At 44.0% G+C, this 14417-nt stretch overlaps 1 protein-coding gene across 4 annotated transcripts in view; it reads right to left on the bottom strand.

Annotated features, from left to right (window-relative positions):
• The window catches only part of TRABD (TraB domain containing), a 31465-nt gene extending 17483 nt beyond the window's left edge, over nucleotides 1-13982 (bottom strand). Inside the window, exons 1-3 of one of the 4 annotated variants that reach the window (XM_032687218.1) lie at nucleotides 13927-13982; nucleotides 2229-2291; nucleotides 2-80 (exon numbers count right to left, since the gene is read on the bottom strand). In XM_032687218.1, the coding sequence (XP_032543109.1) occupies nucleotides 2-80; nucleotides 2229-2252 (103 nt within the window). In that variant the 5' untranslated portion in view covers nucleotides 2253-2291; nucleotides 13927-13982. Of the gene's footprint in view, nucleotide 1; nucleotides 81-2228; nucleotides 2296-13232; nucleotides 13475-13926 lie in introns of those variants that run through there. The other 3 variants (XM_032687217.1, XM_032687216.1, XM_032687222.1) reach the window with 3 other exon arrangements.
• Between the last annotated feature and the right edge of the window lie 435 nt (nucleotides 13983-14417).

Raw genomic sequence — 14417 nt, 5'->3', positions numbered from 1 at the left:
CAGATATTCTGCGATACACTGGACGTTTCCTTTGGGCCATCTTCTGGTGCATCAGAGGAGGACATTGGATCTGCAGCAGCCTGTATGAAACAAATTCAAAAGGAGGCTGGAAATTATAATGAAATGTTTTAATACATCTTTCCCTTTGTGAGCTTGTTCAATTTGAACCTACATATAATATTTAAGCAAGTAAATAATTTAAGCAGTGTCACAAGTCAAAACATCTGTGGTTTTACAACTAATTTTCCCAGTTGCATAAGTATGAGAACAAACATATTAAAAACTACTTCATGCCTATTTTACAAGATAGTACTTATACCTGATGTGGAGCTTTAAAATAAATTGGATTCTAAATAAAAAGAACAAATTTATCTATAACACTACTATAGCATTTTCTGTGTTGGAAACTAAAATGTGTACTGATTATTTTAATACCATTTAACTCAACTACCAGTCAGCATTAGTCTGTCAGGAGTCTGAAAGTTAATCAGCACTCACAAGACTAAATACATCCATTCCAGAAGAGTCAGGCCAGGTATTTTATTTGTTGGAACGAGTGTAAGGCAATTACACAAAATGCACACCCAACCTTATAAAGTTTATGTGCATGATGACTTTATAGATATATATTAGAAATCAAAGTCAAAAAGAAACACAGCATCTGCATAGTTTTGCCCTCTAAAGGATCAGAAGGTAACTGAAAAGATTCCCTAAGACTGACTCTTACGTATTATCACTAGAAGTACATGATGCGAGTCTTTGGCTAACAAAAACCTTTTTTATTTTTAATTAACAGGCAAGTTTTAAAACCCGTGCATAGAATCCAATCAATCCTAGTCATTCAGCCAGTGTCATCCAAGCCAGAGAGGCAGAGTTAGTGCAGAAAAGAGACTTAAGAATAAGGGAAAGCTAAACCATAAATTATCTTTAGGCACCTACATTAATTCAAAATTTAATCAAAACGATTATTTGGAGAATTTGGAATTCCTGAACAACGTTGAGTCAAAAAGTTAGAGACTGGATGCAAATCCATCATTATTCAAGTACTTTCCAAGTGAAAGGCAGAATTAATGAGTCAGCAAGCAGGCAGCCAAGCACTCCTGAAGGATGCCAGCCTTTTAGCTAAAATGACTGCTTGATTTACTTTGTACTTAACTTGGTAAGATTTAAAGCAAGACTGTACAAAGCACATCCAATTGTTAAGAGCTTTCAACAAGAGTAATTATTTTCTTCTTGCATTCCATTATGCCAAACAGGAATTTCCAGGAAATAAAGCCTGGGTGTCTTACTGTGGCCCCACTGAATGCAAGAAAAAATTTATGATACGTTTCATGGAGCAAACTCAAAAAGTAGAACAGCTTTACAGTGCAAAGTTTAAAATACTCACACCAACAGATCATCCTTTCATTACAAAGCAAAAGTCTGTTCATTGACAACTGCAAACTGCAATTACACTGCAAACTGCAATTACATTCACAAATCCAATTTAACACCAGCTCAGCTTTTGATCACAACATATGGTTTGACTCTATTGCTTGCATACGTTAACTCTAGTCACAGAAATATTTTGGAAAAATTTATCCATCTGTAACATATGGAATTAATTCTCTCACTTATGCTGGCTTTGTCATCGTAGGATCACAACACTGCAGAGAGAAAAGCACTAAGCCACCGCATGAGGAGTCTGTTGTTCTTTTTTTAAATTAATTAACAGGACAAAAGAACTGACATTCTTATGTCTCAGATAAAAATTTCCTGAACTTTCCCTATTATATCAGAAAAAAGTTTTGAGATGTATGGATATGAAAGGAGAAGAGAAGGAACAGGAAGGGTAGAAAAAGCACGTCACTTTAATGTGGCAAGGAACTTAAGCCATGTACAGTGAGATGATTTGTATCTAATCAATTTTTTTAATTTACTCACAAAACATTTTTTCCTCCTAAATGTTTAATCTCATAGGTTAGGCTATTTTCTGCAATTCCCCACTTGCAAGTAGGTTAATGCAAAATACCCTATTTAGCTTTTGCAATTGGTGGGAAAAGAACCTAAATGTGGTTAAAAATAGCACTCATCTCCCCATCTCCCTGTTTTAAAAGGGGTCTCACGCTGGTATTTTCAATCTTACAACTCTGCAGAACTTGCCCAAGGATGAGTGGAAGAACCTGGCTGATTCAGTCTTGACCTTCCCTGCAATTATATTGAGAAACAAACTTGTCTCCAAGCCCTACCTCAGGCTGTTGCTCCTCTTGCATCCCTGCAGCAGAGGCTTATTTTCACCAACCACACAAGAACTGCAAGAAGTAAAAGTAATGAGAGAGAATTAAAAATTAATGGCATCACCCAGAATACTTGCTTAAAAACTGTAAGGGGGAAGAAAAAAGTAAATGTGCCTCTACAGTGTCAAATAAAGGTTGAAGTAATAAAAGTGGCAAACTGAAGAAGCACAAACGTCACTTACTCAACTCTCCTGCTGTTAAAATAACCACATCAAACAACAAAAACAAACCAAAAGCAATCCCCCCCCATCAGTAGGGTAGAACTAGCCTGTTTCAGTATGGTTCTTGAGGTGGCTCTAAGTCCAGAGCACAGTCCTGTTTTCACATACACTGAGAGTACCTTAATAAACACAGGTGGATTTCATGGGAACTTGGAATTTGCTTTTTTTACTGTCTTAAAAATGCCTTTTTCCTCCAGATCAGTTCATAAGTAATTGAAGATACAATATAGTTGTCAAAAGGGTTTTTGCAATAGCAAAATAGTTCTGTCTTGTCCAAATAAACTACACCAAGACAGTTTTTATGCAAATTTTAGGAATCGTCTGTATTTCTAGGACTTCACCACTACACAGAATAGGAGAACAGCCACAATCTTAATATTCAACTAGAGCCACACACATTGTTATTTGATCAGCATCATGTGATCACATATATTTACAAATATGCCAGGGTCAGAACATCAGTAAGATTGTGTCTGTGTGAAAAACCCAGGAAATTTTGTTTTCAAACCCTTAGTGAATGGTTTCCACGTCTTAGTTTAACAGTATGGATGAAAGAAGGAACCTTAAAGTCCAGAGTTTTTCCTGAAGCTGGAGAGTGCTATGTTCTGACTTGGGTGGTACTCTAAGGGGATTGCACAAGGCACTGAATGCATGACTAGCACTCATTCTGCTTATTCTCACTGCTATCCCGCTAAAATTGAAGTGCTCAAAGAAAGTGCTGCTTCTTTATTACAACATTTTGGGTTATCTCCCTTTGACTTGTTTCACAGTATATGTGAACAGTGTTTTATTTCATTAGGCTGGAGAGCAGTCCTGACCAATTTAGTCATACAACACATTTGCTCTAAAGAGTGGAGGGACAAGTTTGGCTCCTGCCCTATGCTCAGGTGATGTTGGAGGAAAGCTGGGTAGCTGGCTATCTGTATATGACAGTGTATTTCAGCACACAAATGTGATGGGAAGCCTCCCCCTTTCCCAAATACAACAGTCTCCTGCAGTCAGATTAGTGCTTTGCATCCTGGTTTCTAGCCTTTACTTTCAAGTCAGCTGTTCTGCTTTCTAGCTTTGCTTAAAATACGTTTCTTTAAAAGAGCATTTGCCTGGGCAGTGTGAAGTATGTGAGTGTAACTCCAACCACTGGCACAACTCCCTCCATGTGCGCGCGGAGGGATTTCAGCAATTCCTGCCTTCGCGCTGTCCACTGCTAGCTGTCAGCTGGCAAACTGGAGATCACAGCTGCAGGCTGGGCAAGAAAAAAGTGGAGTGGTCAAGATCCTGGCTTCTGCATGGTTCCTGGAGCAAAAGCCCCATGAAACCCAACAGAGCCCCACACCTCTAGCAGGCAACAGCTACAAGACACAGTTCCCAAGCTGCGAGGCAAATACCTCATTAAAATAAAAATACAAACTGCAAACAGTGCCAAGAGGTTCAGTAAAACAAACTATTCAAAGAAATGACAGAAGTCTGCACAGGCAACATAAGCACTCCACTGGTTTTGCATAATTTTGCATAATTTAATTTTCAAACCAGGACCATGCCTTGCCATCTTCCAAGGAGTCAGGTCAAGGAAACTTGGATGTCAGAGTAAGCTGAAAGGGCAGGTGAAGCTGAGCTGCTCTTCTGTTTCAGTGTTTCCACAATTTACATGTGGTGTGCACAAATCTAAAGAAGCACAGCAGAAGGAAACCCCTGCCAGGAGACCTGCAACCTGAATGGGACACACCAACCCACGGGCTCCTCCCTCCAGACAGTCTGGTGGCTTTGTGAGTTTAAGTGAGCCCAGAGCCTGTTTTTTATTCTGCCCCGTCTCCAATAGACTGGTTTAACTACTTGTTGACTTAGGCGCTAAACTAGACTGAAGAGCAGATTCAGATTAAAGAACAACCTTCTTTCCCCCCCTCCTATGCTACCAAGGCATTTTAAGCTCAGATAACCAAACAGCTGTAGGAACAACTGCAACAGCAAAACTGGAGGGACAGCATGAAGCAGAGATGCTGAAACCAAATGCCCTCTGAGAACATACTTGTCCAACTACATCATCACCCAGGGTATACCAATACTCTGATGCTCAGCTCTGGACTTGGTTCTCAACTGGTTTATGTGCAAAATACCACAGTGTTTTTCTGCCAGTGAATCAGCTGGCCCTAAGCACAACCTAAAGTTCTAAGCTTGGTTAAGGCCTTCTGGTGTTTGAAAACTTGTCTCTTATCTACAGAGTGCTCTTAAAAATAGTAAACTTCAAGTTTTGGTTAAAGAACAGACTTATATAAAGAAGCACTGAGTGGTATTTTTTCCCACCAAGTGACATTTTAGAAAATCTCATCCCATTCTCACCACTGACTAAATTATGTATCTGATACTGGCAGGGGGGACACAGGGAGAAAAAGTGAGATATCTTTGAAGTTTACTCATGCTAACTAGCACCGCTTTTCAACTGACCTGTACAACCTTTGGAAAAAGCAAAGCTGTTTGTTCACTGTGGTTCCCTGCTCCAGCCTTGCAGAGAACCCATGGCACAATACCTTGAAGGCCAGATGAGAGGCTGTGCAGCCACAATAATAGGCGAGTCTGCCACTGTTTTCTTCTAGGACAAGCTCAAGAAGTGGGCCCATAGGAATCTCATAAGGTTTAACAAGACCAAGCAAAAGGTGCTACACCTGGGTCAGGACAAGCCCTGGCATCAATACAAGCTGGGGGATGAAGGGACTGAGAGTAGCACTGCTGAGAAGGACTAGGGGGTGCTGGTGGATGAGAGGCTGGACACGACCCAACAGTGTGCAGTCACAGCCCAGAAAGACAATTGTGTCCTGGGCTGCATCAAAAGCAGTGCGGGCAACAGGTCAAGGGATGGGATTCTGCCCCTCTGCTCTGCTCTGTTGAGACCCCGCCTGGACTGATGCATCCAGCTCTAGAGTCCCCAGCACAGGAAGGACATTGACCTGTCAGAGCAAGTCCAGAAGAGGCCACCAAGATGATTAAGAGGGAGAGAGCATCTCTCCTACAAGGAAAGGCTGAGAGAATTGGATTTGTTCATCCTGGAAAAGATTTTGAGGTGACCTAATTGCAGCCTTCAAGTACCTGAAAGGGCCTACAAGAAAGATGGAGAATGACTTTTTACAAAAGCATATAGTGACAGGACAAAGGGGAATGGGAACGGCTTCAAACTTAAAGAGATTAGGTTTAGATTAGATATTAGGAAAAAAAATTCTTTACTGTGAGGGTGGTGAGGCTCTGGAACAGGTTGCCTAAAGAGGTTGTGGATGGCCCATCCCTGGAAATGTTCAAGGCCAGGCTGGATGGAGGTCTGAGCAACCTGGTCCAGTGACAGGTGTCCCTGTCCACAGCAGGGAGGTCAGAACTAGATGACCTTTAAGATTCCTTCCAATCCAGGACATTCTGTGGTCTTGTTTTCAGGTGCTCAGATCTGCTCAAGTTCCACTGGAGGTGAAATTTTCCATGCAGAAGACCTGTTTCTGCATTCACCAGAGTACAGACAAGTCTGGCTGCTCAGCTAGCCAGTATCCTCCTCAGCAGCACTGGCAAAAGTCCGTTCCCCCATATTTGGGGCATTAGTCAAATACCTTGGACTCCAGGCCAACCCAGCTCATCCACATTGAAAAGACACTATCCCTGTACATCCATGTATTCATAGAAGATTTCTGTATGCCTTGATACTTGAAATATAATCTTGAAACCTCTGAGAGAAGACTGAACATACCTTGCTGTTACACAGATAACAAACAGAAGCACACGAATCTGTAAGCACTTCCTTCCACCGTGTCCAACAGCAAGAAAAGGTGCTGATTCAGATCAAATCCTGGCAAACATCTGAACAACTTAAATCCATGCCTTTCCAAATTTCTTAGAGCTTGACTTCTCAACCTGTGTTTTCTTCTTTTTTTCTGAAAGTTTAACTTCCTGAAGAAATGATGAAGCTAACGAGGCACTTATTTGTCTGTGCTTGCTAACCCATACGTGAATTTTAAACAGACTTGGCAGGGAAGGAAGAGTCTCACAGTCATTTAGAGGTGCAATGCTCAGCACTGCTCCTCCAGGAAAAAGAGATGACTGAGGATTACAGGGGGTGATGGATGTGAAAAAGACATGGTCTCTTAAGACACCTAGGCAACCAAAAAGGAATTTTTGAGACCACCAAAAGAACTGCAAGCCTAGAATTTAGCCATTACTCATCTCTACTGAGAGGCACCTATTTCCTGTCAAGGTCTTCTTGTGTGTCAACACACACAAGACAGCCATTCCACACTAGCAAAAGCACTGCTGAAGAAGAGCTGTATTTTTCCCATGCAGATGGGCCTTATTCTCTTCCCCCCAAAAGAACAAGTTCAACATCTTCTAGCAACGTTTATCCTGCAGAGGCTGATCAAGTGAGAAAGACCTCCCTGCCATGCTTATGTCACATCAGCTCTCCAGCTTTCCTAATATAAAACAGCTTCAGCAGCGCTTCCTCTTCGTGTGAAATATGCTCATGAACTACTGGCTCATTTTTCATACTTGGTAGTCTTAGTTAACCAGAGTGTTTCGGTTCTAGCTGCATATTTAGGTATCTGAAACTCTCTTAGCTTGCAGTCTCAAGAACACAAGAGGTACAAACGCTCACAAATCAGGGGTTCTAGCAAGGCAAGTAAAAGAACAAACACTCTTTCCCGTTTCATTTCAATGATGTAGTTCAGTGAGAAAATTCAAGCACAACACAGGGAATGGACAGGTAATTCATTAAGGTATCCTACAGTAGGGCAGCATTTCTTCTTTTATTGTGTTGTTTAAATTTGCTTTCTTCAGACAGTGATTCAACTGAATCGATAAAAAAGTTCTCAAAAAGCTCTCATGCTTCAACCCATAAAACAACCTAGTCAGCTACTCTTTAAAAAGAAGATTTTTATTGAATGTTTTTCTCCTGCTGAACTATAAAGAAATTCAGAAGCAGCATTTGCTTTCCTCAACATGTTGACGCTGCAAGAGGGAAATAAAGTTCTCTGTCATCTTATAATTGCTCTGTACTTCCTATGAGCTGCATACGTATCAGAATAGCTGGAAAAGAAACTAGGAGCCACCTAACTACCACAACTTGTTTCACCCTTTATTGAAAGGGACAGGCAACAATTTTTATGTTTGATCCCCCGACGAACAAATCTAAATGCATCTATTAATGCTTTTGATAGTTACAATATTCACAAGCATTGCAGAAGGTAACTACATGTCTTGGTACTCAAAGTATTAATCCTGTAGCCTCTGAGATAAGATTATATGTACTTCCCTGTTTTACAAATGAGGAACTGAGGTGTATGAATGCTTAAATGGATCTACAAGCGTCTAAGTTTTACTTGGCTCCCCGCCAAGTCCCAGACCCAACACCAAAATACCCCCAGCTCAGTGCTAAGGAAAAAAACTATGAAAAATCCAAACCGGTCAAACTTATATGAAAATAAATGTATTTATGATATATACAGCTATGTACAGTTGAAATACCATGCACGACTCCAAGGGAAAAGGGAAAGGGAAGGGGGAAGGAAAAAAAAGGAACAAAACCAAAATAAAATCTACACGATCAATAGCCCAAGATCTAGCAACTAAAAGAATTAGCAAAAGAATATCTTACTACTCTCCTTGGGACAGCAGAAAGTCACTCTGGAACGACCGCCGGCAACCTCCGTCTCCCAAGGTCAGCAAGGCCTTACCAGGCCTCACTCCCCAACACGGCAGACTCAACAGCAGGGAGTCCGCACCTCCAAAGCCGTCGGAAGGAAAGAGAGTGAAGACCTCTCCTCCTTTCTTCTTATACTCCTGGCTTATGTAAAAATCGTAGGGAATACCGGGTAATCTGGGCACTTCCTTGGTAACAAACTGGTCACCAAGGAAGGCCTAAACTACTACAACAAGCCCGACCTCTGGTAGCTAAACGAGCAGTTAGAAGGCTGCTGGAACTTTCAAAGCATTTCAATTTTGCAATCTGAATTTTCCTTTGTTATTACTCATTGGTCCTTCTTCTAAGATCCCCACACACCCTGCAGGATAGCACTTCCTCACAGAACACATCAACACCACTCATCCTTGTTCCTCTAAAGTTGCTGTGGGAAAGGCGAGAGGTAGGCTAAGGACAGAATTTTGGAGCAAGCTGTTGAACAATTAAGTGGGAGTTTTCCACAGAGAATACAGCACACCTCACACAGGTCATGCTACAACTGAGATAAAACTGACCTGAGCTGGACATATGCCACTCGCTCACACAAAAGACTACGTCACAAACAGACCCGTGTGCCAGCCCTCTAACACCAGTATCCCTGGTCAGAACACAGCTCCCATCAGCTTGGCATGAGATGCAGCAATAAAAATGTATGAGCAGTAAGTGTGCTGTGTTTCATCCTCTAAACCTGCAGTTTCACTAGCAATGGATATTTGGTTTAGCCTGGTATATACTGGTATAGCCTGCACACTTCAGATTCATATTATGCACTGCATAAGCACATCTCATTTGAATGCTGCTACCCTTTAAAAGGACCACGTACTTTATGTAAACAGAAGAGGCATATTCAGAAGATACAGACCCAACTTTTCTCTCACTGACAAACTGTTGCAGTCATTAATTACTTGCTGTCTGGAATGCCTAACAAAGCACCTTCCATTTTTAACGTTTAACCTAGTAAGAGGCAAAACCAAATTAAAAGATAGCCACTTAGGTCTCAGCACCATCCTCTGCAATGGAAGGAGAGGATTTAAGATTGATGAGGTGTTTTCCATACTTATGCAGGGAAGACTTACAAATGTTTACAAACAATCATCTGCTCCAAATGGTGTCTTCTCTGTTGATAGACTGCTCAAACCCAGAAGGATGAATCAGCTGAAACCTGACTGCCAATTAATGCAACAGCCACAAATTCAGAAATTGGAACGTATTTCAAAACTATCACTAAGGTGACCTACTCCACATATTGCACGTTATCTCTTTGACACAACCCACGCCTTTGAAACTCAACTGAGCAACTGGTTCTGTAATCACAGATGGTTGTAGAGCATGGCTCTGGTTTCTCATGACTCAGAAGTTCACAAATTTCAAAAGAGAATTTTACCCTCTGAGCATCAGTGTTCCTGCAAAATGAACTGTGTAGCTATATGCAGCCTAAATTCAGGTACCTGCGCACTGGAGTCAACATCCATTTGCATGCTTCAGAAGCTAAAACATAAAAGTCACAGACAACTACACTAATTTTGTTTGAAAGGAGGTGTTGGAACATGAGAATATCTGTCCTGGGACACTGAATGCACAGAAAACACATTTACCAGTGAAAGACAAGAAGGCATTCTCATATGTTTTGGGGTTTTAGAAGCTATTACACTGACTATGGCTACTTGATGAAATGAGTAAGTATGAGGTGAATCAGGATGCTAATGCACAGCAGAATTGAGAACAAACATTTGCCCAAATCCTTCCTGTTTTAAGAGTTTGTAAAGAGATTGCTAAATTTAGAAACGTGGGACAGAAAGACCACAATGACTGGCCCAAGTCTGGACCCAACTCAGAAACTGACAGTTTTAGAACATCAATCCAAATCACTTTCCTATTGTATTCCAATATGAATCATATGATTTCAGGGAAGATCTGGAACCAAAATAATTTTATTAGACTTCGCTGTGATCAGCAGACTGGACTAAGATATCAGTACGTCTCCTCCCTCCAGGCCATTTAAAGCTATGAACCAAGTGATACTTCTGATTCTGGGAAACCCTCTGCAAAACACTCTCATGCAGAACAAAAGGAAAAGAGCACAGCTGCTGCACGTGTAGTTTCTATGGAGTTCTACAAAAAGCAGGTTTTCCACTCTACTCACTACCTACAAGCAGCAAGCAAAGGAGAAAGGTGAAGAAGTTCTGCCATGGACAACTAAGTATTGGCTTGGAAAATATTGGACTGTGGTCCACAAAACTTGGAGAATTTGTCTTAAATTCCACATACACACTGATATTTCACATGTCAATGGCTGTCTGTTGAGATATGCAGAAGCTGGGTCTCAAGAGTACTGGCAGACACTCATTTTTCTTACAAACACTTTTAAATGCAATCCTTATGAAGGTAGAATTGGGATTCTGTAGGACAAAATAATTTTGCCCAATTGCCAAGTACAATATTTTACCAGTAGTATTCTTTTGCCTGCCCCTTCCATTCTAGTCACCAAACAATAGCTGGAAACAAGCTGATCTACTCTCAAAATCATTAGGTGATCACAAAGCTGAAAAGTTACATGACACGGGCCCAAGTGCTGGCAACAAGCAAAGACACACAGCTCTACTGTGGCAGGGAACTGAAGAAAGAGGGTCAGGTTTCAAGACAGACCTAAGAGAGACAAAACTCCAGGAAAGCAAATTCCAGCCTGTAGACACAGGAGCCCCAGGATAGTGCTAATCCTGCAGTACTACAGACACACTCACACTAACCAGGAAACCCATCTTGCTTCAAAGTCCATCCAGCTGCTGCACCACTCATTTAACACATAAAGCACCCTCTACCTGACAAGTTCAGTGTTTAAAAAAAAAATAAAATCTTCTCTCAAAAGATTATCTCTATTTCCATGATTATCTGCTGCCGTCCAAAGAAATGAGAAAATCCCCCAGCAACTCCTGATAGGGGTTCCTCAGTCACAGGTCTTCTTTGTGGCCTACACTGTAACTAGAGCTGTATTCTTGTCCTTCTGAAGGACAGCTCCCAGCTGTGCAACACACCAGACATGCGCCCTAGTGAGACAAGATCTGGATCTCCAGATGCACCATGCAGGTGACTGGAGATTTTTTTCAACTTCATCAGCAGTCATGGTGTTGTTCAGCTGTGGTGCAGGTTCTTGCTCCTTCTCACAAGCATGCACACCCTTCCTGCACAGAGACACAGACCTCTCAACACACATTCATCAGGTTGCACTGCCTGTACAAGGTTATTTTGCAGACAGCCTGTAGGGCTTAGCCACTTGAAAACATGAACTAGAGCTCCAGTGTAGTGTCTCCTGCAGCCTGATATGGGGTGTCATCGGGACACTTAAATTCTTGCATGTGGATGTGCTAAGTATCTGCAACCCTCAGTGATTTCGATCAAAACTGCTGACCAGGTCAACTGAAGACAGAAGGACAAAACAGCTCCTCTACTTTTTTTGAATTAGAAAAAGAAGTGTAAAGGAAGACAACTTGTCTCTGAGTGCATGCATGTTTTTGTACAAATCTATAAATTATGTAAATTATGGTTAATATTAAAGTTATATGCCCCTGAGTCCTTTTTTAGGAAGGAAGATAAATATTCACTGCAAAAGTTTTAAGTTCAAATACAGAATGACAGTATTAACTAATAAGTTCATAATATCTCAAATTTGAGTGGTCCTTCACAAAAACCTTCAATAATTGTTTCTGATTTCAGAAACAATTCACATAGGCATTTGCAAATAGCTTTCCAATCTAGTAACAACCCTCATCAAGAAAATATATGGGTGAGATTTTGTACTAAATAATTTATGACAGACAACCAGTACTGCTACCAGTGTGGACTTTCCCTCACAGAAGAAGGAGAGCTGCAGAATCCTTCTTTCCTACTGGTACTGGCTGGCAAAGCTCATGCTGTGATATCACTTCAGACAGACACAGTTATGCACCACTCCCATTAAATCTGGAGCACACGTATCTCTGGCCTGCTCTCATTTCAACATTTTCAAAGGCTGCCCCAAATCTTTTTCTTCACTTTTTCTGAGTAGCAAAAAAAGGAAAAAGAAGATGCTTTCCAAAAAGTATTATTTTAAAAAAAGCACTGGTATGAATCTCCAACAAGTATATGCCAATACCACGTGTTTTATTCACAGCTGTAGCGGCAGCAGCAGCAATGTTTCATCATATTTACCATATGGTAGAAAGAATAAACTGAAAAATAAATCTAACTCTCCTAGCACCACCAAATTAATATCTAAAGTCTACAGTTAAGATGCAAGAGTGCCAAACACTGTGATAACTGAAATTTACAATCAGCAATTCAAGTTACTGAAACTTGAAAGTCTACTGAGAGCCACAAACAGCAGGACGCAAACCAATGCTACAGCCACAACCCAGAATTTTCAATTAATAAACTCATTTAGCTTAGGATAATTAAATGGACACGTGTTTTTCCCCTACTGTGTAAGGGAAGCCCCTGAAATCTGTTGGGTCTGGGTTTTTAAAAATTTTTTTTTGCTTTAATCTGTTAGCTTTCCAAGAAGGAATACCTGCATTAATGAGCTAAACAGTAGGTGAACAGACACATATCTCTACAAAAGGGAAAACTGAGGTCACTCCAGGCACCTTCGATATTTCTTGGGACTACTATTGTCACCATATATGCAAAACAGCATTTAACTTGTAAAAGCCTATCCCATCCTCTCGCTTTTCCAACTCATCGGCTGCAACCTTCTGCAAAGTTTTACCAAAGAAAAATACTCTCCTTCTTCCTGAAAGCTAGCAAAAACATAAACACCTCTGTTGTATGGATACCTGTATCAGAACATGTATTTTCCTCAAGAGAGAGGCCTAGGCTATGCCTGGGACACGAGTTACGTTCGAGCCCTGGGTTAATTAGAACTATTTTCAGAGGTGAATTCCGAGAAAGCCAAAACTGTTTAATGAAGAGAAAAAAAAAAGAAAAAAGAAAAACTGAATCTCGGCTTTTCCGCAGCTCCCTGTCAGAACCCAACAAACCCACGCCCTTATCCCCAAACACCTGGGTCAGGAACAGCAGCACGGAGAGCTCTGTCCACATCACGCTGCCACCTCCGCGACGCCCCAACCCAGGGAACGGCCGTAACGAAGGTGCGAACCCGACACCTCAAAACGGCCGCAAGGGCCACGTTTCCCCACAAGTCCCGGCAGGGCAGGGCACGGCAGAGCAGCGGGGGCCTCCCCGCGGGGCTCCGGCGAGAGGCGACGGGCAGGGGCCTCCCAGCCTCCTCCTCCCCTCCGGAGCGGGGCCGAATGCCCCAGCCCGCCCGCTGCGAGGCGGAGTTCGCCCGCCCGCCTGCCCAGAGGCCGCCCCCACCCAGGAGGCCCCTCGGCCTCGCCGCCCGCGGGGTCACCGGCGGGGCAGCACCGGACCAGCCCCGGCCGCCCTTCCCCGGGGGCGCCGAGCGCCGCCCGCAACTCTCCCGCCAGGCCCAGGGAGCGCTTTCAGCGGCGGGAGCTCCCCGTCCACCTCCCCGCCCGAGGGAGCGCTGCCTGGCGGCACCGCCGGGCTGGCAGCTGGACGAGCAGAGCCGGACGCGTGCCCGGGGGGCGCACAGGGGGGACGCGGCCGCACCGCTCGCACCCCGCTCCTCTCCCGCGGGGCACGCGGAGAACCGCGGCACACCCTCCCCCCGCGCACCCGCCGCGGTGGGGCTCGGCCTCAGCGCGGCCCCGCCGCCTCCGGCCCCGCTGACCTGCCGTGCCGTGCCGTGCCGTGCCGTGCCGGGCGGCGGGGCCGCCGCTGCCGGGGCGCTGCGGACGGAGCGGGCGCGGGGCGTGTTCGCGGGACAACGTGCTGCAGGAGTCAGCGCCGGGGCGGGGCCGCCGCGGGGCACCCTGGGCGCTGTAGTCCCTGCTGTCTGCCCGGGCGCGGGGCAGCCGCGGCAGCGGACTACAGCTCCCAGCTGCCGGTTCCTCCTCCCTCTCTCGCCCCGCGCGGCTCCTCCGGCGGCGGCCCCTCCGCTCCAGCCCCGTGTCCGCCCGGCTCCCGGCGGCCGATCGGCGCTGTACCCGCGGAGGGGCCGCCGCGGGTTATTGGGGTTTCTGCGGGAGCGGGTTTCGAAGCACCTTCAGCGTCCCTGAGGGACAGGGGCCTTCTGGCAGGGAATTGAGCCACGTCCTCTTTGAGGCTGCTCTCCCTGGCCAGCTGAAGCAGCTCAGCGGCCCCTCTCACCCGAGCCCAGCT

The sequence above is a fragment of the Chiroxiphia lanceolata genome, chromosome 5 (genome assembly GCF_009829145.1).
Source record: "Chiroxiphia lanceolata isolate bChiLan1 chromosome 5, bChiLan1.pri, whole genome shotgun sequence".
Lineage (NCBI taxonomy): Eukaryota > Metazoa > Chordata > Aves > Passeriformes > Pipridae > Chiroxiphia > Chiroxiphia lanceolata.
Note: the sequence above shows the minus strand (reverse complement) of the source record. Positions and strands in the feature narration are given on the sequence as shown.